At 37.7% G+C, this 27,185-nt stretch overlaps 2 protein-coding genes across 2 annotated transcripts in view; one reads left to right on the top strand and one right to left on the bottom strand.

Annotated features, from left to right (window-relative positions):
• Positions 1-1,911: 1,911 nt before the first annotated feature.
• LOC123667960 lies at positions 1,912-5,315 on the bottom strand. The gene is made up of 5 exons (XM_045601788.1): positions 5,227-5,315; positions 4,445-4,608; positions 3,896-4,071; positions 3,226-3,314; positions 1,912-2,422 (listed from the first exon to the last, which is right to left on the bottom strand). The coding sequence occupies exons 1-5, from the start codon at positions 5,313-5,315 to the stop codon at positions 2,011-2,013; spliced, it is 930 nt and encodes a 309-aa protein (XP_045457744.1). The 3' UTR covers positions 1,912-2,010.
• A 2,540-nt stretch (positions 5,316-7,855) lies between these two features.
• LOC123667872 (aspartate--tRNA ligase, cytoplasmic) overlaps positions 7,856-27,185 on the top strand; it is a 28,892-nt gene continuing 9,562 nt past the window's right edge. Inside the window, exons 1-8 of the mRNA XM_045601706.1 lie at positions 7,856-7,991; positions 9,359-9,480; positions 10,362-10,521; positions 20,102-20,237; positions 22,450-22,624; positions 23,598-23,742; positions 25,609-25,760; positions 26,016-26,182. Coding sequence (XP_045457662.1) covers positions 9,364-9,480; positions 10,362-10,521; positions 20,102-20,237; positions 22,450-22,624; positions 23,598-23,742; positions 25,609-25,760; positions 26,016-26,182 — 1,052 coding nt within the window. The 5' untranslated portion in view covers positions 7,856-7,991; positions 9,359-9,363. The remainder of the gene's footprint in view (positions 7,992-9,358; positions 9,481-10,361; positions 10,522-20,101; positions 20,238-22,449; positions 22,625-23,597; positions 23,743-25,608; positions 25,761-26,015; positions 26,183-27,185) is intronic.

Below are 27,185 nucleotides of genomic sequence, written 5' to 3'. Positions count from 1 at the left end.
CTAATTAAAATATACTAGCGACCCGCTCCGGCTTCGCACGGGTATAAAATATAATTATAGCCTATGTCATTCACTGAAAAAATGATTAAAATCGATCCAGTAGTTTTGATTTATTCTAGGGTTGCCAACCATACTTTATAATAAAGTATTCTACTTTATTTTTGGTAAATATACTTTATACTTTTGCATACAAATAAAGTGTATGAAAATACTTTATTTTCAATCTTTACTGTGATGCGTGAAACAAAATACTCATTATGGGTACTTAACTATTTAATGGTACACATAAGGTAAAACGGATGATGGAAAGGATTTAAAATTACTGAACGAAATGTTAGATGTCAGATGTGGTGTTTTTGAATGTGACAGGGCAGGTGACAATCTGACATTTGTCACAGATGTCACTACTCACTATCAACGATATTGTAGAAAAATTGCCCGTTGGCTTTGTTTATATGTAGTTAAGGAATCAATGGTTAGAAAAGTGGTTTGACCTTAGCGAAGATAACTGGCTTTCAATACTTCCTAACGTGTCCTTAAAAAATGCGGTTAAATTTGAACATTTTGAAATGATAATTATAAAAACTAAATTACAAGACGGATTAAATATTAAGATGCAGGATATATATTCCGAATGTATAAGACTTGAAGAGATCCAAAAAAAAAACACTAATGATGATAAAGAATTTTCAGTGAAAAGTATAGTTGAAAAATGGCAATATATACTTAAAAAGGCTCCTGATAGCTTACCAAATATAAAAAAAAAAATCTTACTTACTCTCTGTTCCCACTAGTTAAGCTTTCACTGAAAGGGTTTTTTTAGTAATGAATCTAAAGTAGCGAGAAGAGAGAAATATAGCGTCAATAAATTTAATTAGAAACAAATTTTTATTTATATAAATTTAAATATTGATTGTTAAACAAGTTTGAAACATTTAAACATAACAAAAAATTGTTAGCATGTGCTAAAGGCACTCAAAAATACGTTTTTAAAGCAATAAAAACATAAAATTTGAAAAATACTTTTTTTTTTCTTCCAAATACTTTATTTTTTCCTATCCAAGCCATGTTATACGTTTTTTTTTTGTCAAAAAAAAATGGCAACCCTAATTTATTCATTACTGCCCGTGGCCCGCACGCGTTAACTTTAGAGTAAAAGCCAGCTGGAACCGCCGCAAACGCTACGTATCGCAATTTTTAATATGTAATATTTTCGAAAATATTCATTTAAATCATATGCTGTAAAGGGCCATATAGATCTATATTAAATCAACAATGTATTTAAGGTATTTAATTAGATAAGGATTTATGCTGTATTGGTTAAAATCGCTTTGAAAATTAGCCATTATTTGTCGTAAAAACTAAATCACAAAAAAATGTTTTTGTGGCATATCCATAAGAGATAGACATATACCATAGCGGAGTTTTCTGTAGACCTTTTCAATGTGTACAATACTTAGTACATTATTTTGATAAATCTCGTAGGGTCCAGGCTGCGTTTGCAATGTAAGCGGAAAAAAATGTAATTATTTACGACATCACATTAGAAATCTCAAAAATAACAGTATTTCTCCACTATTTAATGGATGTTATTATACATATAAACCTTGCTCTTCAATCACTCTATCTATTAAAAAACCCGCATCAAAATCCGTTGCGTAGTTTTAAAGCTTTAAGCATACATAGGGACATAGGGACAAAGAAAGCGACTTTGTTTTATACTATGTAGTGATATATAGATTTTTTTGCTCCTTGGGTAATAAATAAATTGTGTTGGACGTATTCACATAGTATTAAGTCAAAGTTAAAACGTATACTGAAGTAAGTAAATAAAACATACCCCATCATATCTTAAGTTTAAAATACTTTTAATTAGATATATAGGTATTGTTTAATAAATCAAAACAAATATATTTTCAATCCTAACTTTACTTACACTGATCACAGAAATTATAACAAACCACAACATAAATAAAAAACAAATGTAATTAAAACGTTTTTAAGCAATTGTTAATTCCTTTTAGCATTTTTCCCCATAAAATTAACAACTTGAGCGAACGGAGCAAATTTCCCGCGTCTTATTCTTTTTTTCATAGCCATTTCGGGCAAGATGTCATCCGATTCAGCCAAAGATGAATCAATATTTTTTGACGCAACCTCTTCGGATACATCGGTATCATTTTTATCTGTATCCGATAAATCTCTGTATTTTCGATTATCTAATTTATTTTTTCCTTGACTATAATCACGATGATATTTTAATGATTCCGGTGAACCGTATTTTTGTTCTGGTGGTTGACACATTAACGTGTCATAAAAATATTTATCCGCGCGGACTGATTTTGCTGGCGATTTCTGATCGTCATCCGAACTTTCGTTTGAAGAATGAGGAGAAGCTTGATACTTCTTTGGTCTTGGACTGCTGATTTAAAAATAAAAACACGAGTGTACTTTAGACCATACGACTGACATATGACTGAAGTAAAAGTAAGAAGAACAATAAAATATTGTTTATAGCTGTTTCAAACTAAGCGTAATTTTTTTTTAATTTATCCTCGTTTATTTATCTGATTTTATGTGAGCGAAGTTGTGGGCAGCCTAGTCTACCTAGAGTATAAGGGAAGTTATTGTAAACTATTGTGTGTTTGAAAGAGGGATTCAAAAATTTTTATACAATTTTAGATAGATCTATCTGGATCCAGATAGCCCAGATAAAACAGATAAAAATTATATGAAAATTGTGGAATCCCTGTTTCAAACAAACAATAGTTTACAATAACGTCCTATACAAATCATCGTTTTTTATTTGGAATTACAGCATTGAGAACACAATTTAATAATGCCATTCCAATATTTCAAATGCAATAAAACTTAGTGATTTTTTTGAAACTGACCATTCATTCGTTCTGTATCACATTTTTTTTTATGTTAACCCTAGCTGTACCCTGCGTGCGTTGCTACGCATTATTTATTTTTTTTTTTTTTTTTGGTCGTACCAACTCAGAAACTTTTGTGGGCTCATGCACAACGCTTTACTGAAGATTCTATAAAGGACATACAGACAAACATTCTTTTTTTATATATAGATTTAGAAAAAAATGTCACAAAATTTGGATTGTAGTAGATAGTTCACGGGTTTTGTAATAAAAGGATTAGGAACTGAGTAGAAAATTGTGTTAAAAGCTTGTAAAAGACAATTTAGTTTGTAAAAAAAAAATGTAATACCCTCTTTTTGTATCTCCGACGAGTGGCGTTATTCCTGGCCGCGGTGAATGCGATGGCGCAACACCAGTAGCTACTTCATCTCCTACACCCTGACGTTAATGTTAAATGCCATTTAGGTACTGTATCTTAATTTGTTATGTTTTAATTATGTAGATATGTATTTGTTAATAAGGTGAATGTTATTATTCTTATTATAAAACGAGTTACATAAATGAAGTATCCCTGCTGAAAATCCCAATTAAAAAACGATAATTTGTATGGGGAGTTATTGTAAACTATCGTGTGTTTGAAACAGGGATTCCAAAATTTTCATAAAATGTTCATACAATTTTTAGCTGTTTTTATCTGGTCTATCTGGATTCCAGATAGACACATACAAGTCATCGTTTTAATGTGGAATTTACAGCAGGCATAAACATCTTGAATGACGAGCTTGAAATATTGATCACAGCACTGCCTATTGCACTAATAATTGTGTACACTGTGTAGATATATGTTAAAAAAAAAACTATAATTACAATTGCTCACAACAAATAACCATAGCAACATTAATCGATGTTTGGGTGTTTTTATTTCTGGATATCTTATATCCTGCTGCGAGCCTTCTAGTTATTAAGTGTTTCCTTCTCTTATTTCCATTAGATACTAATATTAAGGGAACATGATATACCTTCCCAGACATATGGAAATAGCAGTGTGTAATTCTTTCTACGTCAGCCCAAGCGACGAGGTACCTCGCCATGGTGAGAGGGATCTTTGGTAAGAAGTTAGAATGGAACTTCCCTTGGCAGTAAATAGTTATTACATCCGTGTCCTTGACTTCAAAGACTATTCGGAATATTGTACCTGAAAGATACGCTTATCACGTTTTTTTTCGTCTTGTTTTCTATCACAGTAAAAAATCAAAAGAGATGTGGAAAGGAAACAATTTTTTGGAAATTTGAATAACGTAAACACAAAATGACGTAATTCCTGGCCGTGGTGAATTTGATGGTACAAGTTAGAAGAAGAGTTAATAAAATAATCAGTAGACGCTAGAAAAATAGTACATAACTATGGTATATATTTACCCTAAAAATATGGGATAATAATAATTAACACTTTTCATGTCTGTTTAATCTTATTAAAATATTCAATTATTCAATTAATTTAATTAATTATATTAATTAATTATATTAAATTATTCAATTAATCTTATTTTTCTTATGTAGACACTAACCAGGTACAAACATGTTGTAATTTGTGTCTAAGTTCCCACTCCCGATCCAGACGCCGTTTCTCCTTGACAGTGAAATTATGTTGTCTCTGTGAAAACGTACGTCAAAGTGAAGGACCACGTCTCTTGGCTCTTCGCCCTCTTGCGTGCAAAGATTTACTGACATTCTAGATAAAGTAAGAAAAAAAAATCCTGGTTACACTAATTAATATATTACCTTTATTGAGGTAGGGCACAGTAGGAAATATCTTGCTCGAATCTGGAGAAAGATATTTCCGGCATTGCAAACTAGAGCTGTTAAAATATTCATATAAATACTAAATATCTTGTGAATATCTAATTTGGAAGATAAAGTGCAGTGTAAAAAAATACTACAATGTCCAAAAATTGCGTCAAGAAAAGATATTATCAGAATCTTTATATATATATTTCTTGTGTGCGTGTGTATGTCACTGAACTCTTCCTAGACGGCTAGACGGATTTTGATGAAATTTTTTGTGCGAGTTCAAGGGGATTCGAGGATGGTTTAGATTCACAATTTAGTCCACTGGAAAATGTTTATTTAACTAATTTTTCATTTATTTTTTTTTTTTTTTAGTTGTTAATTTTGGAATGTTTACATTGGATCTGGTAGACTGCGCTACCATCGCAGCATCAAATATTAAATATTATTCTATTTTAATTTCAGTTTGTCCCGACACTTGGTGCTGCGACCAAATTGAGAAAAGCTAGTTTAGTATAAATATATATATTTTTTTGTATTATAACAATCAAAGCTATCTTACTTTCGAGCATTTTCCTTAATTTTACCACCTATTTCAATCCTGTCTCCTATTTTAAGCACTGCTGGAATATTTGCAGTGAAAACGGGCATTTTAGCTTTGACACTTCCTTAATATGTTTATAATTCGCCCCAATTACATTCAAATCAGGGCCAGTTGTATCTTTGGTCATTTTGAACGAAAAATTTATGCATTACATTGATTTATCAATTTAATGTTGGTTTACTTTTTCTGACTTGTACATATATATTGACACATGTCAAATAGTAAAAGAAAAATAATAAAAGAGAAAAAAGTTTGTCCGATCTAATAAGAAGCTAAGCTGTTTATTTTACTCAAGAGAAGCCTTTTAAATTCTTATATACTCACAATATAGGTATTACAATAAGACTCATAAATGTTCATACATTTTTAACTATTTTTTTGGATGTTACTACCATTTTATAAAATAATTTTTAACAAAAAAAAAACCGACTTCAAAAAGGAAACTAAAAAGTGAAAAATAAATTTACTTAGTACAAAGTAATTCGTATTTTGATTTAGTTAATCAGAAATGATTAAATAAATATTTTATAATTTTGAAGTCGGTGCCAAGTAAAACAATAACTACTCTAGTATCTACTCGTAAGTTGTATTCAGTTTTCTTTCATAATTTGTTTCATTGACTATTAGTTTGAATACTTTTATTATTCTGTTATTGTTTTGAGATATCTAATAATATTTTTTTACTTGTTTGTTGTGTGTGTGTGTTGTTTGTATTTGTTATTGTAGCCAGGTTGTTGTAGTATTTACTTGGCACCAACTTCAAAATTATAAAATATTTATTTAATCATTTCTGATTAACTAAATCAAAATACGAATTACTTTGTACTAAGTAAATTTATTTTTCACTTTTTAGTTTCCTTTTTGAAGTCGGTTTTTTTTTGTTAAAAATTATTTTATTTTACAATTTTTAGTGATGGGTAGACCTAACAAGGATGCTTTTTCTGTTATGTCGGGGGTTCGGAAACATACACAATACACAAGTACAAACACCCAGATCATGACAAACATCTTATATGGCCAATACAAATGTCTGTCGTGCGCGGGGATTGAACCCACTAACGCCAGCGCAACAGCCGGTGCTGTGACCGCTGCGCTAACGCGTCGACATACTATGAGTAAAGTTCGCTATCAGGTGTACGTAATAACAACCGGGACTGACAGCCTAGCGTGTTCTCCGAGGCTAGGTTGGGAGATCCACAAAGATTAACAACTAGACCGAAAATAAATATTTGTATAAACATAAATATCCACTCCGAGCGGGAATAGAACCCGCGACCGTCGGTGTTTAGGCGCTGCCGACACGGCACATGCACCATTATATCAAAGCGGTCGTCAAACAGCAAAAGGTAACTGCTGTAAATTGTTGAGAAATTCCCTCGAGTGTTTATGGGCTCCATCACCAAACCTGGTCCTGCGACACAGATGATCACACAGCAGGTAATTGCTATAAATCGTTGAAAAGTTCCCTCGACTATCTTTCATCTCCATCATCAGACTTTAATGGCACTTGTAACTCATATAGGTGCAAAGTTCTCATCAATAGAAACGAATTAAGTTCAAACAGCAGGTAATTGCTATAAGTCGTTGAAGAGTACCCTCGACTATCTTTCGTCTCCATCATCAGACTGAAATGCCACTTATAATTCATATATATGCAAAGTTCTCATCAATAGAAACGAATTAAGTTCAAACAGCAGGTAATTGCTATAAATCGTTAAAGAGTTCCCTCGACTAACTTTTGTCTCCATCATCAGACTGTAATGGCACTTATAACTCATACAGGTGCAAAGTTCTCATCAACAGAAACGAATTAAGTTCAAACAGCAGGTAATTGCTATAAATTGTTGAAGAGTTCCCTCGACTATCTTTCTTCTCCATCATCAGATCGACTCCAGACCTTTATTAAATAGTAGTGCTTTATAGTGCTTAATGAAAACATGATTAAAATTACTAGTCACCCTTACGATTTTTGGAAGTTTCCCTCGATTTCTCTGGGATTCCATCATCAGATCCTGGTTTCCTTATCATGGTACCAAACTATGAATACCTCCTTTCCAACAAAAAAAGAATTATCAAAATCGGTTCATAAACGAAGAAGTTATCCCCGAACATACATAAAAAAAAAAATATATATATACGGTCGAATTGAGTAACCTCCTCCTTTTTTTGAAGTCGGTTAAAAATGGGAACTTTTGAAAAATAGTGGATGTTTTTAACTTAACAACGTCACGACTGTAAGGAATTTAGTAAAATTTTAAAGAAAAATAGATTATAATCTGGAAAAGCAAAAGGTTGCTTTTAATTCTGAAAAATTGTACAGTTAACCAAAGAAACGTTTTCACGCGAATGTAGTTGCGGGTAATAATTAGCTAATAATATTTAAAAATTAAAGAGACAGTGTATATATGCTGGAATAGAAGAAGTGTAATTTTTAGTCCGAATCATAGTCCCCATAGGAAAACTTTTCATAAGAATGAAGTCACAAACGAAGGCCGTTTTTTTTTATAGTACATATAGCAATGAGTTCAAAGCCGTTAAAATTTTCTCAAATTTGACATTGACAATATCATAATTGTCAAATCAATATGACGATTTGTCAAGCGGCTGATAGCGGCTTGTGCAATGATTAGAACCTAACCTTACTCATTGATAATTTAAAATTTATTTCATCATCACATTATATTTATCCTCAACAACAACACATAGTGCTAATTAATAGTAAGGTAAGAATTGTTTTGCTAAGGTTATGTGATGAAATGTTGTGAAGTTTACATTTATCTGTAAGAATCAGTATTGGAAGATAAAAATAACTGGAAAGTGTTATAGGTCAGTGAATACTGATAAATAAATGCATTGGATTACCGACTGCAGCGTTTTTTTTTGTTATATTTTTATTTAAATTTTTAAAGATTTATGTTTTTTAAAATTTTTTGGTTTATGAATTTATAGAATGTTATTTCGTTCTTAAGTTGTTCTCAATATAATCTTTAAGTTTGTTTTATTTTTATTTTATTTACTAGCGACCCGCCCCGGCTTCGCACAGGTGCAATGCTGATACTAAATATACTACAAAATGTCTTTATTTATAGGTGAAGCTAGCTTATAGCATGGTTATTATTAACATAATAACAACAACATTCAAATATGCGTCGTTAGATTACACCTTGTTACAGAATGCGTTGAAGAAATAAAGGTTCACTACTCGTTCCCCTTAGGTGATAGCGTGATAATATGTATATAATAATATGCCTATATGTTGACCCGACTTCTTAATGATATTTCGACACCAGCAATTTATACTAAGCTAACTCTTAAAAGTGAACTTTACAATAGAGGCTAATAAAAGGGAAAAACGTGATACCTTTTATATTAATTAAGAAACTTATTTGAAATTTGGTATCTTTAATAGTTAATTTATTCATTGCAATTTCACAATTTTTATTATTACAAAAAAAAAAAACACATTCAAGTTGCATTAAGAAAACCAACTTATCGAAAATTCGAGTTGGCGTAGTATAAATTGTTGGTGTCCATTTGTGCCAAATTTGAAGTAAATTCATGCAGTACTTTTTGAGTTTATCCCGGACATACATACAGACAAACAGCCAAAAATTCTAAAAACCATATTTTTGGCTTCGCTTTCGATTGTAGATTAGACCCCAAGTATTCTTTTAAAAAAATATTCAATGTACAGTTTGGACTTTCCTACCATTTTATTATATGTATAGATAAAGCTTGTACATAAGTATAACCATTTTTGTAAACAATCAGTGTATTGTCCGTAACACATGTGTACCTTTTACTGTATTTTTTGAGCTAGCACAAGTATGTTTCTTATGCATTTCAATGCACTGAGCTCAAACCCTCTGAATTTTGATACATAACCCAAGATTGGTCTGGTCAAAGGTACAGAGCACTCTTTTTGTGGGTCAGTGTAATTCATATGCATAGGTATTATTATTATTTTCATTTTATATAACTGACAAATGTTTGACGATGTTTGGATAAATAAATTATTAGTTTAATACTTAAATATAGACTAGAGTGGCATATAAATTAATGAATATTATTTAATGATAAATCTTTTAAGGCATAATGGTGGTGTCTGAAGAAACTCAACCTACCGTGGAAGGGGATGCAGTAAAAAGTAAAAAGGCAGCAAAGAAAGCTGCCAAAGCAGCTGAGAAACAACAAAAAAAGGCTGAACATAAGGTACTTTCATTTTATTACTTTTCTAAACTGTTAATATTACGAATAATCAAATAAAATCAAATAACAGAAATAAATTATATATAGATATTAGCTGACTCGGCAAACATTGTCTTGCTGCTAAACGCTATTTAGAAATAGGGGTTGATCGTAGAGGGTTGAAAATTGAGGGTTGTATGTATTTTTTAATGTTGTATCATAAAAAAATAAAACAATTTATCTAAAAATTAAAAAAAATAATTTAGGGGTGGGACTACCCTTAACATTTTTGGGGATGAAAAATAGGTGTTCGATTCTCAGACCTACCCAATATGCATACAAAATTATCATCAATCGTATCATATCAAGCCGTTTTGGAGGAGTTTAACTACAAACACCGTGACACGAGATTTTTATATATTAGAAAATCAATTATATACAGATAATTAAGTTACGAGTAGTTGATACTAGATTTGAATCTAAATTATAGTTAGTTGAAATGGTAAGGCATTAATGTATTATTCATAATAATAATATTCATCGAATTGAAAACCTTCTTTTTTGGAAGTTGGTTAATAATAAAATGAATTTATTGCCATATGTGTGTACAGGTTGAAGTAACACTTCACACAACTACTTGTTGTACAACTACTCTAACACAGTTTACTTGTCGCTTCATGTGCATCTACAATAAAACACACACATACATAATATAAAACTACAAAAGGTGGCTACTACTACTAAAGGTTTCATTTTGTTTGTTTACTTAATGATAGTAAAAAACCTTTAGAAGTAGTAGCCACCTTTTATACACTAATATATTTTTTTATTGTTTTACTCTTTTAATATTATAATTATTATAAAATGGTAATAAAAAATAAAATTTATTTTGTTTAAATTTTTAGGGAACAGTCGTTCAAAACGAAGCACCAGAAGTGGACGTATCTGAAGGAAAATACGGTAACTTGAAGCTGATTCAGTCAACCGGTGAACACAGAGACCGCGTGTACACCGATGTCAAGGATCTTGGGGTTCATTTGGATGGCAAGGAAGTTTGGGTCAGAGGTACTTTGGAATTCTTTTCTCTTTCGATGTCTACATCTTCGTAAAAGTTTTCGTGGTAAAAAAAGAATAGTCAGATTGAGAACCTTCACCTTTATTTATAAGTCGGGTAAAAATTAAGAAAATTCAGTCAACCGGTGAACACAGAGACCGCGTGTACACCGATGTCAAGGATCTTGGGGTTCATTTGGATGGCAAGGAAGTTTGGGTCAGAGGTACTTTGGAATTCTTTTCTCTTTCGATGTCTACATCTTCGTAAAAGTTTTCGTGGTAAAAAAAGAATAGTCAGATTGAGAACCTTCACCTTTATTTATAAGTCGGGTAAAAATTAAGAGAATTTGTTTGAAGTAGTTGGCAGGATTGGAGACGTCATTGGCTGTTCAATCCCCAAAGAGCACATAAATTATATTGCGAGGATTCCTACGCGCAACGACAAGGGTAATAAGTCTATAATTGTCTCAGTACACGGCAGATATTTGAAAGAGGATTTCGTTGCAGCAGCAAAGAAGCGGACTATTGTGGCAGCTAACCTTGGACTCCACGGTGAAAGTCGTATATTTATTAATGACCATCTTACCCTCCAGAATAAATTGCTTCTGAATAAAGCAAAGAATTTGGCTAAAGAGCGGGGTTTTGCCTTTGTATGGGTGAGAGGATGCAAGATTTTCGCACGAAAAAACCCCACGGCACATGTGATCCGTGTCATATCAGAATCAGATTTAAAAAAAATTATTTAATTTCCTTGTTTTCTTTGATGCTGTTTATGTTAACTTTTGTTTATATAATTAAGTTTAAAAATAACGTTTGTGAAAAGGTTGAGAAACACCGACTCGCTCGCATACCGGTTTCATACCAACATAGTAGCTCGTTTGGCGCACGCGCATCTCTTTCCTCCTATAGCCTTACGCTATCGCCGTATCTCGCTCGGTCAACTGCCTATCTCTCGCCTATTGCTGCTTTGCTAACGCTTTTTATATACTGCCCTCTTTTATTGTTATTTATTTGTTTTTTTGCAACTTGCTCATTGCTTTTGTGTGGCGTTAAACCTATTCACAGTTATTATAATACAATTATACTTACAATTTATTGCTTGCCCCTTATGCCTTACTATCGCTTATCAATGCCTATTTTTTTTCCTGTTATAAATGATGCTTAAAATATATTATCAGAACGTCCGCGGCTTACGTACGAAAACATCTACTTTCTATCGAAACGTTTGCATGAACTCTTGTTATGACGTTATATGCTTAACGGAGACTTGGTTGGTGCAAGGGATAAGTGATAGTGAACTTTTTGACGATCGTTACATCGTATGGCGGCGTGATCGTGATTATGGAAGAACCAATCAAGCCTTGGGTGGAGGTGTCTTGATTGCGGTTCGGCGTGAACTTGCTTCAGAGGCGCGTAGTGACTGGTGTTCAAACGCAGAAGATCTTTGGGTAACCTTAACACTTCACTGCCGGAAACCCAATGTAAGGTACAAATTGCATTTATGTACAACCTATATTTGTAATCAGGGCACTGAGAGTTCACTTTCTACTCAACTGGCTACCTTTTCCAGTAATCTCCCGGATATAATTTTAAAAAACCCCTCCGACAAATTTATTATAATTGGTGATTTTAATATGCCTAATTTAAGCTGGCAAATTTCGGATGATGGCTCTTATACTGCCTGTGGTACTCAAAGCTCTGTACAGACTGAATTATTTGATGATCTTAGTCTGTGTAATTTGTCACAATACAGCTTTGTTACTAATACCAACAATAGGCTCTTGGATCTAGTATTTAGTAATAGCTTGTTAACCGTAACGCGCTGCCACGACTCCCTTGTACCAGAGGACTCGCACCACCCAGCACTTACTATACGGCAGATTTTGTTCAACTACACACTTTGTGTCCGTTACCCTATACCAAATACCTATATCATACAGCTGATTATAACGCTATTACGTCCGAATTAAAATCGATTAATTGGCAAAACGAATTGTTTAGTAGAACCTTAGAAAACGCGGTAACATTCTTTTATGATATATTAAATGAACTTCGCAACAAATACATTCCATCAAAAACAATATTTCCTTCGAATAAATATCCACCTTGGTATAATAAACCTCTTATAAAAGTAATAAAAGAAAAATACAAATATCACAAAAAATATAAAATATATAATAATTGTTCGGATTTACAATCTTTTATAGTTCTTAGAGACCGTGCGAAATTGTTAGAATCAAGTCTATTTACTGATTACATAACTAACATTGAGAGGAATATATCCAAAAATCCGAAAGCTTTTTGGTCCTATATAAAATCTAGAAATCGGAACAACGCAGTTCCAGCCGTACTGCGATTCGGACAGCGTTCCTCGGGCTGTGGAAAAGAAATCTGTAACATGTTCGGCGATTATTTTCACTCGACTTTCTTAAATAGTGCTGACTCCGAGAACTCCTTCAATTCTTTTATCGAACCGGACATCACATTATCAGTAGCTGATATTGGAGACATCGAGGTTGATCCTGTAGAGGTTTGTAGGCTGTTGGAGTCGCTTGACCTGAGTAAATCAGCTGGTCCAGACGGCATACCAGCTTTCTTTATAACCAGATGCGCTAAAAGTCTCGCACTGCCTCTTTCTCTATTATTTAGGCGTTCTTTGACAGAGGGTGAGGTGCCGTCTATTTGGAAATCCGCGTATATCACTCCTATCCACAAAAAGGGACCAAGGGATGACGTAGTGAATTACAGACCTATATCCAAACTTTGCCTTTTTGCAAAGATATTGGAGCGAGTTGTACATAAGCAGTTATATGCGTGCCTTAAACATACTTTCATAGTACAACAGCATGGTTTTATAAGAGGCAGATCCACTGTGTCAAACCTGGTTCTGTGTAGTGACTACATATCAAAACATATGTCGGAGCCCTCTCAAGTCGACGTCATATATACAGACTATAGTAAATGTTTCGATAGAATAGATCATATACTGCTGTTGCGTAAACTCCAATCCATAGGCATAAGGGGTAACTTGTACCGATGGCTCACATCTTATGTTAGGAACAGATGCCAGACTGTGGTGCTTAACGGATATACCTCATTACCCATGCCAATACCATCTGGAGTACCTCAGGGCTCGCTGCTGGGTCCGCTTTTATTTAATATTTTTGTAAACGACATTCATTCGTGTTTCCATAACTCCAAAATTTTGCTTTACGCTGACGACATGAAAATAATATGCCCAATAAAGTCTCATCAATGTACCCAGCTATTACAAGACGATCTTATTAGATTTGAAAAATATTGTATAGAGAATAAATTGGACTTAAATGTAAATAAATGCTTTATATGCTCATATACTCGTAAGCCATTCCCAATCATATCCACTTATAAGTTAAAAAACACAGATTTAACTCGGGTTAAGTCCATTCGTGACCTAGGAATAGTATTCGACTCCAAATTATTATTCGACGAACATATTAACACTATCGTAAATAAAGCTTCAAAAACCCTTGGGTTCATTTTACGTATGTCAGCGGACTTTAAATCTATCAAAGTTTTCAAAATTTTATACTGTGCTTACGTTCGAAGTCACTTAGAATATTGCTCACAAGTCTGGAATCCGGCGTATAATGTTTATAGTACACGCATTGAGCGTATACAGAAAAGATTCCTACGTTACATACAATTCCGTACAAATCTATATATACCAAATTATACGCACCGTTGCAAAAAGTTTCATATATTACCACTTTATGAGAGACGGCGTATAGCTGACCTTGTATATTTGATAAAGATCGCTAACGGTTCGATTGATTGTTCCGAACTTTTGCATGCTGTTGTGGTTTACGTGTTCCATATTCTTGTAGACGACCAGCCACACTTTATATACCCGAAGCTAAAACAAATTATAGGCAAAATAACTACCTGATGCGAGCGAGTGGATGTTTCAATGCCATTTCTACGCAGTTCGATGTTGACCTATTCTGTACATCACCTAGACAACTAAAACAAATTGTTACTAACGGGTTTTTTAATGAAGTTTAGTTTTTATATTCTTAGGTTAAATTTAATGTTAATATTTTTTTTTTTTGAAAAAGTCTATTAATATCTTGTTGTCTAATGTGAGTTTCATACTGTTGCAAATATTTTTACCAAATATTATTTACTTTGTGATAATGGATTTTATCGTTGTAGCGCAATATCTTTAAGTTTATACTTTATTTAATTTCTACCTAACTGTGAAAACTTGTAATTGGCCTTTTAGTAGTAATTCTAAAGCTATATAATAATTGTCTAGCTGTAAGTTTTCCTAAAAAATGATAAAAAAAAAAAAAAAAAAAAATTAGAGTTCAATGTACTTGGTTGTATAGGACATTGGTCTACGAATAAGTCTTAAGTCTTCTCCAAGCCGAAGGCCTTAATCCTTAAAATTTTCATATAAATCTGCTATTTTGATATAGCTACGGGGCCATCAATAACTTACGTGACACCGTAAGGGGGAAGACGGGTTGCTTTGATAGATTCGTTCCGTATAATACCTTTTGTGAGCGCGTAAGCACGGCCTTAAATAAAATCGTTTTCAATATGCGGTTCTTTACTTGTACGCATTTGCTGCTTTTAGTGTTAATATTTCACTTTATCGACATATTTTAGGGTATTATATAGTATTGGACTGTTATGCAGAAGTATGTTGCCAGAGCTTGGTTATGACACAAAGTAAAATTTAAAAAAGGGCTAGAGATTTTTTTCTCTTGGAACGTAATGTATAATTCCTACAGAACCCCCCATATGAAGGAACGCAGATAGGAGTTGAAAAAATAATAATTTATAGGTGTAAAATTGCAAAATATGTGGGTGGGTGGTGGTAGACACAAGAGGGGGTACTGATAAACGTGACTATCTGTGACTATCAGGTCAATAAATCGTGAAAGTCGTGTGACGTAATTTATGAATGGATAATAATACCTGCCCCCTAATTGGTGAATAAACAGGTATGCGAAATTCTCATCCTTGCTAAGGAATATTGTGAGAAAATTAAACGTTTTTAAAGGAAATACATTCTTAATAGTGTTACGTATTAGGGTTCGAAGGATTTGGAGAGAAAGACCTGCTGACTCTTTTCGAGACTTTATTCACTAGCACTAGGTCCAACACAAAGCACTAGGTTCAAACACTAAGCACTAACAATGTCCTAAGTCGTAGCCAATGTCGTAGGTTTCGCTGGTATCACTCTTGATCACTAGTTTTCACTCTTGAAGTCGCCTCGAAGATCGCTCAAACTGAACTGAATTCGCTGGCCTACCTGCGGCTATTTATATCGGCCGACACGAGGCCCAGACCATTCTGGAAAGTTCGCGCATGTACCCGGTTTTCGAGACTATACTTCTATATAGTTCCACAGTAGTTCCTCTAACGCCATCTAGTATTGAGTAGAGAGTTTCATGCTATCGCTGTCTTTGTGTGGTTTCAATGGTTGCCGCTAGATGGCGTAGTTTCTTTGTGTGTTCGTAACACTAGTCCCCTCTTAGAGGTGCTCGTCCCGAGCATCGTTGTTACTGCCATGGTAACACGCCAGACGGTCTATGTGTACCACTTCGAATGTCCCTCTTGGTTGCTTTTGAATCCTGTAAGTCACATCATTCAGTCGGGTAACCACTTTGTATGGACCGTCCCACTTGGTCTGCAACTTTGGAGATTTCCCTTTCCGGCGGGTTGGGTTATGCAGCCATACCCTTCCTTGAAGCCGCTCGTGTTCGATTTCCGGTCGTATCTGGTTTTCATGTTCTCACTTGACTGTAACCCATTTTCCGGAACCAAGGCGTATATATAGCGCATTTTTTCCCTTAAATTGCTGACATAGTCTTGTACGGTATTTGGTCCCTCCGGTGACCCTCCAGTCAATAGGTCTACCGGTATTCGTAATTCTCTACCGTAATTGACATGCCGGGGTAGCTTTTATGCTCTCATGCTCGGCGGTTCGGTACGACAGAAGGAAGAGTGGTATATACTTGTCCCAATCCTTTTGTTTGTCGTCTACCAATTTCGCCAAATGCCTCTCAAGGGTCTGTTTAAACCTCTCAACCATTCCATCAGACTGTGGATGGTACGCGGTGGTCCTCGTCTTATGCATGCCCAAAATTCTGCACACTTCCTGGAATACTTGCGATTCGAAGTTCCTGCCCTGATCAGAATGGATTTCTAGAGACGACCATACGACAAAACGACATATCACTTCTTCGACTAACTTAGAAGCGACTCTTGTAACTTCTTGGTTTGGTATGGCGAACACTTCGGGCCATTTGGTGAAATAGTCCATGACGAACATAAAATACTTGTTTCCCGATTCCATTACAGGAAATGGCCCCGCTACGTCAACTGCAATTCGTTCCCACGGTGCACCGACGTTATACAACCGCAGATTCCCACGGCTCCTGGTCTGTGGTCCTTTTACAGCAGCGCAAGTAGTGCATTTGCGGCACCAATCCTGTACATCATCTCGACAATGCAACCAGTAGAATCGTTCTCGCACTTTTGTTAACGTCCTCTTGACACCTAGATGACCTCCTGATACGCCATCATGTATTTCACGGAGAACATCTGGTACTCTCGTTCTTGGGACAATTATCTGAAGGTGGAACTCTCTGCCGTTAGTCTTCTCCCATTTCCGGTAGAGTATTCCATTTTGAAGTATCAGACTGTCCCATTGAGCCCAGTACGCCTTAGTGATAGCGCCAGTGGGTGCAACCTCACTCCAGATTGGTTTTACGTCACCCCGTTTCTTCCATGTGATGATGTCATCATCTCTTTCTTGAGCTTCCCTCATAGCATCATTCTCCCAGATACCCAAAGGACTTGTTCTTGTTAGCTTTAATGTTACTTTATTAGATTCTTGCTTAACACAATGTTTGCAGTCTTCCGAAAACGGCCTTCGTGAGAGTGCGTCGGCATTCCCATGCATTTTTCCGCTGCGGTGTTCCGCCTTGAAGTCGTACTCCTGAAGCTGCTCAATCCATCGAGCTACTTGACCTTCTGGGTTCTTGAATTGCAGTAGCCACTTCAAGGCTGCGTGATCAGTTCGCAGTAAAAACTGTCTGCCGATGAGATATTTGTTGAAATGTTTTAGCGTCTACAACAGCCAAGAGTTCTCTTTTTGTGCTTCTTGCAATTTGAAACTTGTTTGCTCTTGTGATTCTTGCAAAGCACTACGAATTTCAACCCTTTGCTGCTCTTGTGATTCTTGCAAAGCACCACGAATTTCAGCCTTTTGTTGCTCTTGTGATTCTTGCAAAGCACGAATTTCAGCCCTTTGCAGCTCCATTAATTTAATTAAACTTCCTAATTGAAGAGCCACTTGAGAGTCTGTAGAAGCCACGGTGTCGCTGGTGGGCGTGGTAAGGTGGGCGGATCCAGTGGGCGGGGCCTGATGCTGAGTGGGCGGAGCCTGCGGCCGAGTGGGCGGGGCCTGCGTCCGAGTGGGCGGGGCCTGAGTTCGAGTAGGCGGGGCCTGGGTGCGTGGTCAGTGGGCGGGGCTTGGCCCACGGTGGGCGGAGCTTGGTCCCCAGTGGGTGTGGGCTCCGCAGCTCATTGTGCCCTTGTCCTGACGCCCCCCTTGAAGTGCTGCTGACTCTTTTCAAGACTTTATTCACTAGCACTAGGACCAACACAAAGCACTAGGTTCAAACACTAAGCACTAACAATGTCCTAAGTCGCAGCCAATGTCGTAGGTTTCGCTGGTATCACTCTTGATCACTAGTTTTCACTCTTGAAGTCGCCTCGAAGATCGCTCAAACTGAACTGAACTCGCTGGCCCACCTGCGGCTATTTATATCGGCCGACACGAGGCCCAGACCATTCTGGAAAGTTCGCGCATGTACCCGGTTTTCGAGACTATACTTCTATATAGTTCCACAGTAGTTCCTCTAACGCCATCTAGTATTGAGTAGAGAGTTTCATGCTATCGCTGTCTTTGTGTGGTTTCAATGGTTGCCGCTAGATGGCGCTAGTTCCTTTGTGTGTTCGTAACAATAGCTTATGTTTTGGTGAACTAAAGAAACTCAAACGCTTCTGCTTTCACTTCAGCTTAATACAGTCCACTGCAGGCATAGGACTCGTGTATTTTGCCCGTAGTCACCACGCTGGGCAGACGGGTTGGTGACCGCAGTACTGGCTTTGTCGCGCCGAAGACGCTGCTGTCCGTCTTCGGCCTGTGTATTTCAAAGCCAGCAGTTGGATGGCTATCCCGCCATCAGTTGGCTTTTTTTAGTTCCAAGGTGGTAGTGGAACTGTGTTATCCATTACTCTTTTTCAAGGTAAGGTATATTATATTACCTTACTAGAATCCTTTATGTATCAGTGGAATAATTAATCTGTATGATGACAGTTCGAAGATGCCTTTTAAACCTATTTGAATAAAGCTATCTATACAAATAAATAAAATTCGAGTGTCTGTTTTTAATATTAAAATAACCGCTTTTTATTAAACGCCTATGGATGTATATATATCCAAAACTAGCTTTTGCCCGCGGCTTCGCTCGCGCAGGAAACCTACCTAAGGAAGTACCTAAGGGTCAAGACTATTTATTTTTTCATCGAATTGAATCGTCACCCCATAGTGGTGAAACGGGAGTTCAGAGTTTGTATTGGGAACCAATTTAATTAATTTTATGTCATGTCCGCCGTCTTAGACTTCGAAATAACTACCATTTTAGTAACGTCCCAAAAAACATAAATAACGCGGCCCATGGCGATTATTAGGTTTATTTACCCCATTTCACCCCCTAAGGGGTTGATTTTCGGAAAATCACGAAAGACGTATTTGTTTATTTATTTTTGAGAGTACTCCTACCAAGTCTATTTAATATTGTTTCGCCATAAAATTTTGAACCACCATTTTACCCCTTCAGGGGTTGAATTTCGAAATATCATTCATTATTACTTGTATACAACATAAAGGGAAACTCTTTGCTAAATTTCAGCTTTTTAAGTCCAAGGGCTTAGGCGGGGCGTTGATGAGTGAGTCAGGACTTGTCTTTTTATATATAAAGAAAGGAAGATAACATTTTTTACAATTTTTGTCTGTCTGTCTGTTTGTTCCGGCTAGTCTCTGAAACGGCTGGACCGATTTTAATAAGACTTTCATTGGCAGATAGCTGTTGTAATAAGGAATAATTTAGGCTACTTTTGTTTTAGAAATTTATTTATCTGGTAACTCTTCGAATTCAACAATAGCTTTTTTGTTAAATTTCTACGCGGACGAATTCGCGGGTACATCTAGTTTATAATATAAACCTTTTTTGAAATACAACTAAGCTAGGGCAAAGCAGGAAATTTCGCGCTCAAAATATGGAGCAGTCCGACTGGGGTAGTACTCGACCGTACAGAAGACCACAGCTAATTAATACTGCTTTCAAGCAGTGTTGTGTTCCCGTTGGTGAGTAAGGTGACCAGCAGCTCCTGGGGGGAATAGGGGATAGGGTCGGCAACACGCTTCCGATGATTCTAATGTTGCAGATGTCTATAAACTACGGTAATAGCTTACCATCAGGTCAGTCATACGCTAACTTGCATTAAAAATAAATGTTTATATTACCAGCTCGCCTGCAGACATCAAGAGCTAAAGGGAAGCAGTGTTTCGCGGTTCTCCGACAGAACTCGAGTACTGTTCAACTGATTATAAGCGTGAATGAAGAATTGGGTATCAGCAAACAAATGGTGAAGTTTACGGGCAAGTAAGTATTGTTATATACATATGTTCCAATATTGTAAATATCTAACTATAACGATCGTTACTCATAATAGGGAATATATCCGCCACCACACTGGAGCAGCGTGGTGGATTAGGCTCTGATTCTTCTCCTACACGGGCAAAGAAGTCTATGCCCAGCTGTGGGATATTACAGGCTGAAGCGTATTGTAAATCGTAATCGTATTGTCAATAACCGCTCGGGTGTCTCTTCAATCTTGGTGTCTTTGTGGTTCTCCTCATCATGTCGGAGAACATGTTTGGCTCTGTCATTTTTTTGGAACACGCTTGAAACTCAAGGATGTGATAATTTGTAGTTACCCACAATGTTAAAATCAATCAAAATTAGAAAATACCACCACCTCATCGTCGCCCTGCCTTTACCCCCACTTATGTAGGGTCGGCACAACATGTTTTCCTCTTCTATTACTCTCTATTATTCGCCATTTCAGCGCTTACTCCTTTCTTTCTCATGTCCTCACTCGCACAATCCATCGCTATTTTGGCGTGACGATCGCTTTTTGTCTTTCGACATTCATCCCTAACATTCTTTTACCAATATAGCGTTCATCCCTCCTAATTACATACCCATACCACGCTAACCTACTGCTCCTCATTTTCTCCGTCACGGGTGCTACTTTCAAACTTCTTATATACTCATTTTTACCCGATCTTTCCTCGTCACTCCACATATCCATCTCTGCATTCTCATCTCGGCTGCGTGCAATCTTCTTTCATCCGCCACTTTCGTTGCCCAACATTCTGATCTATACATTATGACAGGTCTAATGATCGTTTTGTAGATTTTCCCCTTAAGTTTAAGGGGCATTCGTAGATCACAAGCTCTTCCAGAGACCTGTCGCCATTTCATCTATCTCGCATTTATTCTATTTTTCACGTCACGGTCTACATTGCCGTCATTTTGTATACATATAATGACCCAAGGTACCGGAAGTCGGAGCAGACTGTAGGGATACACCATCCAAGGCAATACGGGAAAAATTGGACAAACCGCTGAAATCGCAGAATAAATGCTCGGTTTTGGATCCACTTATTCTCAACCCCGCGTTCTCCAGTCTTTACTGCCATTTTTCCGGTCTGCTCTCAACCTCAAGAGCATTATCTCCGACAAGAACAACGTCGTCGGCGAACAGCATACACCAGGGTGCTTCCTCCTGTATGTCTGATGTTAGAACATAAATCTGAATAAGTGTAGACACATCGCTCAATGCATGACACGCCAGCGTATGTAATCTTTAGTATATAACGGGGCTAATGACCGCTGGCCAAATAAGTAATGATCGAAAATACCAAATTAAAGAAACAAGTGTGCTTTAGACTACATGACTGAAGTAAAACTTCTTTAGCTGCTGCTGTTTCCGTTCGCCTCGCTCGATCACACTTTTCGTAACGCTCTCGTCCGTATTCACCAGTTTACTCCCCAAGTCAAACGTTTGTAAATAACTTTTACTTCAAAAAAATACCAATTATCCACTCAGAGTAGTTGAATAAAAGTAATCTATAACATATCATTAAGTGTTGATACCTAACACACACAGCACATTAGGTAACGGGGTTAGTAATGAGCGTTGACGAAAAAGGTACGTTTGTATACACACGTGTGTAACGTTGTCCATTTCTAAATTAACTTATAGATTGATATTATTTAGACTCGGGGTGGGAATCGAACCCATATAACACCCGGAGCAGAAAACAGAGTCACTATAAACTGCGCAAAAATACTAGTCGTTCAAAATTTTAATTTCCTCGGACCGGCATGCAGCTGTGTGGTTACGGCAGTAAGGAATATAGCCACCCCCTCTTTTTCCGTAGGTGTCGTAAGAGGCGACTAAGGGATAACACAGTTCCACTACCACTTAGGAACTTAAAAAGTCGACCGATGGCGGGATAACCATCCAACTGCTGGCTTTGAAATACACATGCCGAAGACGGGCAGCAGCGTCTTCGGTACGACAAAGCCAGCCCTGCGGCCACCAACCCGCCTACCCAGCGTGGTGACTATGGGCAAAACACATGAGTTCGCGCCATTTTTGACGCGAATATGGGGAAGCCTATGTCCAGCAGTGGGCTGTGATAGGCTGAAGTATGTGGGCTAGTTATTAACAGCGTTATCAATCGGTAATACCTATTTTCTATCACTGTTTCTAACTGCCTCTCTCTCTGTTTCTCGTCTCCAGTATAACGAAGGAGTCGATAGTGGACGTGCAAGCGCTGGTGGTGCGCACCGCGGCCCCGGTGGAGGCGTGCTCCGTGCGCGACGTGGAGCTGTCGGCGCGGGCGCTGTGGCGCGTGTCCGCCGCGAGGGCCCAGCTGCCGCTGCTGGTGGAGGACGCGGCGCGCCCGGAGACTGACGTGAGTGACTCGCGCTCTGGCCGTGCAACACGACACAACACATCACAAAACAACACGACACAACACGACACAACACATCACAACACAACACGACACAACACATCACAACACAACACGACACAACACGACACAACACATCACAACACAACACGACACAACACATCACAACACAACACGACACAACACATCACAACACAACACGACACAACACATCACAACACAACACGACACAACACGACACAACACATCACAACACAACACGACACAACACATCACAACACAACACGACACAACACATCACGACACAACACGACACAACACAACGCGACACAACACAACATGACACAACACACCACAACACAACTCGTGCGACACGTGGAGCTGTGGCGCGTGTCCGTCGCTCTTGGTGGAGGACGCGGCGCGCCCGGAGACTGACGTGAGTGACTCGCACTCTGGCCGTGCAACACGACACAACACATCACAACACATCCCAACACATCACAACACAACACAACACAACACAACGCGACACAACACAATACAACTCGTGCGACACGTGGAGCTGTGGCGCGTGTCCGTCGCTGTTGGTGGAGGACGCGGCGCGCCCGGAGACTGACGTGAGTGACTCGCACTCTGGCCGTGCAACACGACACAACACATCATAACACAACACAACTCGTGCGACACGTGGAGCTGTGGCGCGTGTCCCCCGCCGCTGGTAGAGGACGCGGCGCGCCCGGAGACTGACGTGAGTGACTCGCACTCTGGCCGTGCAACACGACACAACACATCACAACACAACACAACACAACACAACACAACACAACACGTGTGACACGTGGAGCTGGCGGTGTTAACAGTATTATAAATCCCTTCCATTTTGTAGGTTCAGGTTCGCAAACAGGTTCGTTGAAGAATAAACCACGTTACGACGAATTGTAATTTATATTAAAATAAGGCTCAAATTTTTTAGGACCCCGAAAGTCTGAAGATCAGAGTCAACCAAGACACGAGGCTGGACAATCGTGTGTTAGACTTGAGAACGCCAGCCAACCAAGCCATCTTTCGGATTGAAGCGGGCGTATGCAGGCTTTTCAGAGATATCTTGACTAAGAGAGGTTGGTCTATATATTTTTTAATACACTTATTTCACAAATTGTGCTCCAACAGCGACCGACAACGGTGAAAGATATAAATTTTTGTGAAAATTAACAACAGTGTCAAGGTTTTCCAGCAACTCTCAATGATTTTTCTGTTTTTTTATTTTGTCCTGAGACTTTATAGTAAGTTTTGTGGAATACCAAATAAAGCTAAAATTCATTAATTTTGCAAATTTTAAATAGATAATTGGATTAGATGTTTAACCTATTGCAAAGTGTCCTAAATGACTCCGCAAGTGTGGACACTCGAATTATAAATTTTACCTGTCGTGTAGTGTCCGATATACAGGGTGACTGGTGAATTACTATCAATATTTGAGGACGTGTTAATTGACGATCATATATGACGAAAAAAAATTATGTATAAAATAAATATTCATAAACTTCTAAGTAAAGTTAACCAACAGTTATCTCGTTAATTACGCGTCGTCTGGACGCCCTAGCTGCGCAGTCGTCACAAAGCAGGTGTGTAGGTATAGGTACATTTAGTTATCGCGCGGTCGTTTACCTACGTCCAAACACCGCCAAGTGTTAACAGGGTAGCAGGCTACTTTTGATAAACCAGTATGATCCAATCCCCCTTCATACTTTAATTTTGGCTTAGGACAGGCAAAAATACCAAGATAAGATTAGGCCGACCCCCTTCCCCTTGATAAATATTCCCCTTGATAATTTGATAAATATTAATTTATTACGTAAGAATCTAAACGAAAAAATGAATACACGTTTGGTTTGTTTCAATGTTTATTTTTATTTATACTTTAGGTAGGTACTAATAATTTTTATTTTTGGTAGTAATAAACTTTGGTTTTAATTATTGATCTTTATCGACATAAGATTATCAGTCCAGAGGCTTAACAAAAAAATTAAAAAATAAAAGAAACTATTCACACACTTCAATAATCCAATTATTATTCAACTACAATATTAAAATTTATCAACGAAATAACGAATGTTGTTTACGAAAGCAAGTGACAACTCGTCGGCACTCGCGCGGTTGCCCGCGATTTTTCAAGGTATTTTCACTTTGCGCATTTTTGTAATTTTACCTAAGAACTATCGAGACTAAAGACATGATCGACCCCCTCTCCCCCTAAATCTTCTTACGTAATAAATGAACCATACTTATTGTCTTTTACACGATATAACACGAACGGGTCACTCTAAAGTACTCTGCATTTGTGTATTGATAAGCCATACCTAATTACTTATAACAGGTCACATTCATACGAGACATATTAGGTATACGCGTAAGATCGATCACTAGGCGCGCGCGCGGAAAGATGGACATACTCCGACGTACAAACTTTATGGCGGCGCTTGCCCAACTGACCTAGTGACCTACTAATCGAATTTAGGGGGGAATTAGAATTGGCGGGGGTTGCGGCGGGCGGCGGCAAGCGGCACAGTACAAGGCCAAGGCCGCACGCGCCGCCATTATGGCTGAAAATTAGTGTGTCTACATTTCATTTATTTAAATTGAAATTTATGGGAATTTTGTCAAAAATTAAGTACCTATTTTTTTACATAATTCGAATGAGAATCATGTACTGAGTATCCTCTGTAAATATTGATCGTAATTCACCAGTCACCCTGTATATCAAAAAGTGTAGATACTCGAATCACACATTAACCTATCGTATAGTGTCCGAAATGTTTCAATAAGATCGGACGCTTGAATCCCAAAATTAATCCTACGCAGTATCCGAAATATCTTCATAAGTGTGGACACTCGCGACACGTACCCTCCTTAATAAGCGATATACTAAAATAGTTTTCTCGTTAGTAAGAAGCGAATACTCAAACGATTTCCCTCTATCCAAGGCTTCGTGGAAATCCACACGCCGAAGATAATATCTGCGGCGTCTGAGGGCGGCGCCAACGTGTTCACCGTGTCGTACTTCCGGAATTCCGCCTACCTGGCGCAGAGCCCGCAGCTCTACAAGCAGATGGCCATCGCGGCCGACTTCGACAAGGCGAGACCGACCAAGCTTTTATTTATTTATTGAAGTAAAAAATGCGTGACGAGAGCGTTGCGAAAAGTGTGATCGGGTGAGGCGAACGGAAGTTGAGAGGGAGATATAAGTTAGTGAAGATAGAAAGAGAAATACGTTTCTTATATTACTGTAGGGGTAACTAAAGATGTTTTACTTCAGTCGTGTGGTCTAAAGCACACTCGATTTTTTAATTTTGATTGTGTGTTTGTAGTCATTTACCTGTCATATTTCCAGGTGTTCACAGTGGGGGCTGTCTTCCGCGCCGAGGACTCGAACACCCACCGACACTTGACCGAGTTCGTGGGCTTAGATCTGGAGATGTCCTTCAAGCATCACTACCACGAGGTCCTGGACACCATCGGGCAGACCTTCACCGACATGTTCCGGGGTCTGCAGGAGCAGTGAGTATCGGTTTATCACTATGGGTTGGATTTAGAATCGTTTGACACGAATTTGGGCAAGAGGGTCTGCTAGGGGAGAGGAGGATCTCCCTTACTCCCCCATAACACTCGTAATACAAGGTAATGCAAGATTCCTGGAAAAAAGTAATCCCATAGACCCAACCTAAAAATTAGACCGTTCATCGGCATAATTTCGTTCCGTGACATCTCCGGCGCTACGGAAACCCTTCGCTCTTAGGTCACTTATCACTAGGTCGGGAAGCAAGCGTTCGGTCCACTTGATTGTAAGCAATTAATTGCAGCTTATACACGTCTACAATACCAGGACTCTACCCCCGATTCTTCCCAGAAGCGCTCCATTTTACTCGCCTCCTAGGGGGGTCTGTAACCGACTGGCAATACACCTGGTGTTGCTAGTGCGCCTGCCTACGATATTTACATAGGCAGATCGTACGTTTCTTTGCACCTTTGTATTAAAAAGACAAAAAGTGCTGTACTGCTAGGCACTCCTTCTCCATGTAGGTTAAGGTTTGGCGGAGCTGAATCCACCACGCTGTTCCACTGAGTGTTAGTAGATATATTCCCTCCTCCTAATACCTCCTCCTAATAGTGACGATCGCATACACAAACACCTGATGTGATAACAATCGGGACCGAAAACTTAACGTGCTATCCGAGGCATGGTGGGGACACCCACAAAGAGAGATACCCAATTACCCAGTAATGATTTTTACGGCCTAATTATCCCCACCACCAGACTAGTTGAAGTAGGTCAAGGTGTTCTAATTTACTACGTTTTAATTGGTCAAAGCTGTGCTATTATTCATATTATATGTATTTCGTTTATATGTAGGTATAGTATTTTATATATATATATATATATATATATGTTTGTATGTATGTATCTATGTATGTATGTATGTATTGTGCTGTATATGTATGTGTATTTGTACTCGATAGTTGATATTGTTCTAGGTGACACTAATTGTCACTTCTCTGTATA

This window comes from Melitaea cinxia, chromosome 29 (genome assembly GCF_905220565.1).
Source record: "Melitaea cinxia chromosome 29, ilMelCinx1.1, whole genome shotgun sequence".
Classification (NCBI taxonomy): Eukaryota; Metazoa; Arthropoda; class Insecta; order Lepidoptera; family Nymphalidae; genus Melitaea; species Melitaea cinxia.
Note: the sequence above shows the minus strand (reverse complement) of the source record. Positions and strands in the feature narration are given on the sequence as shown.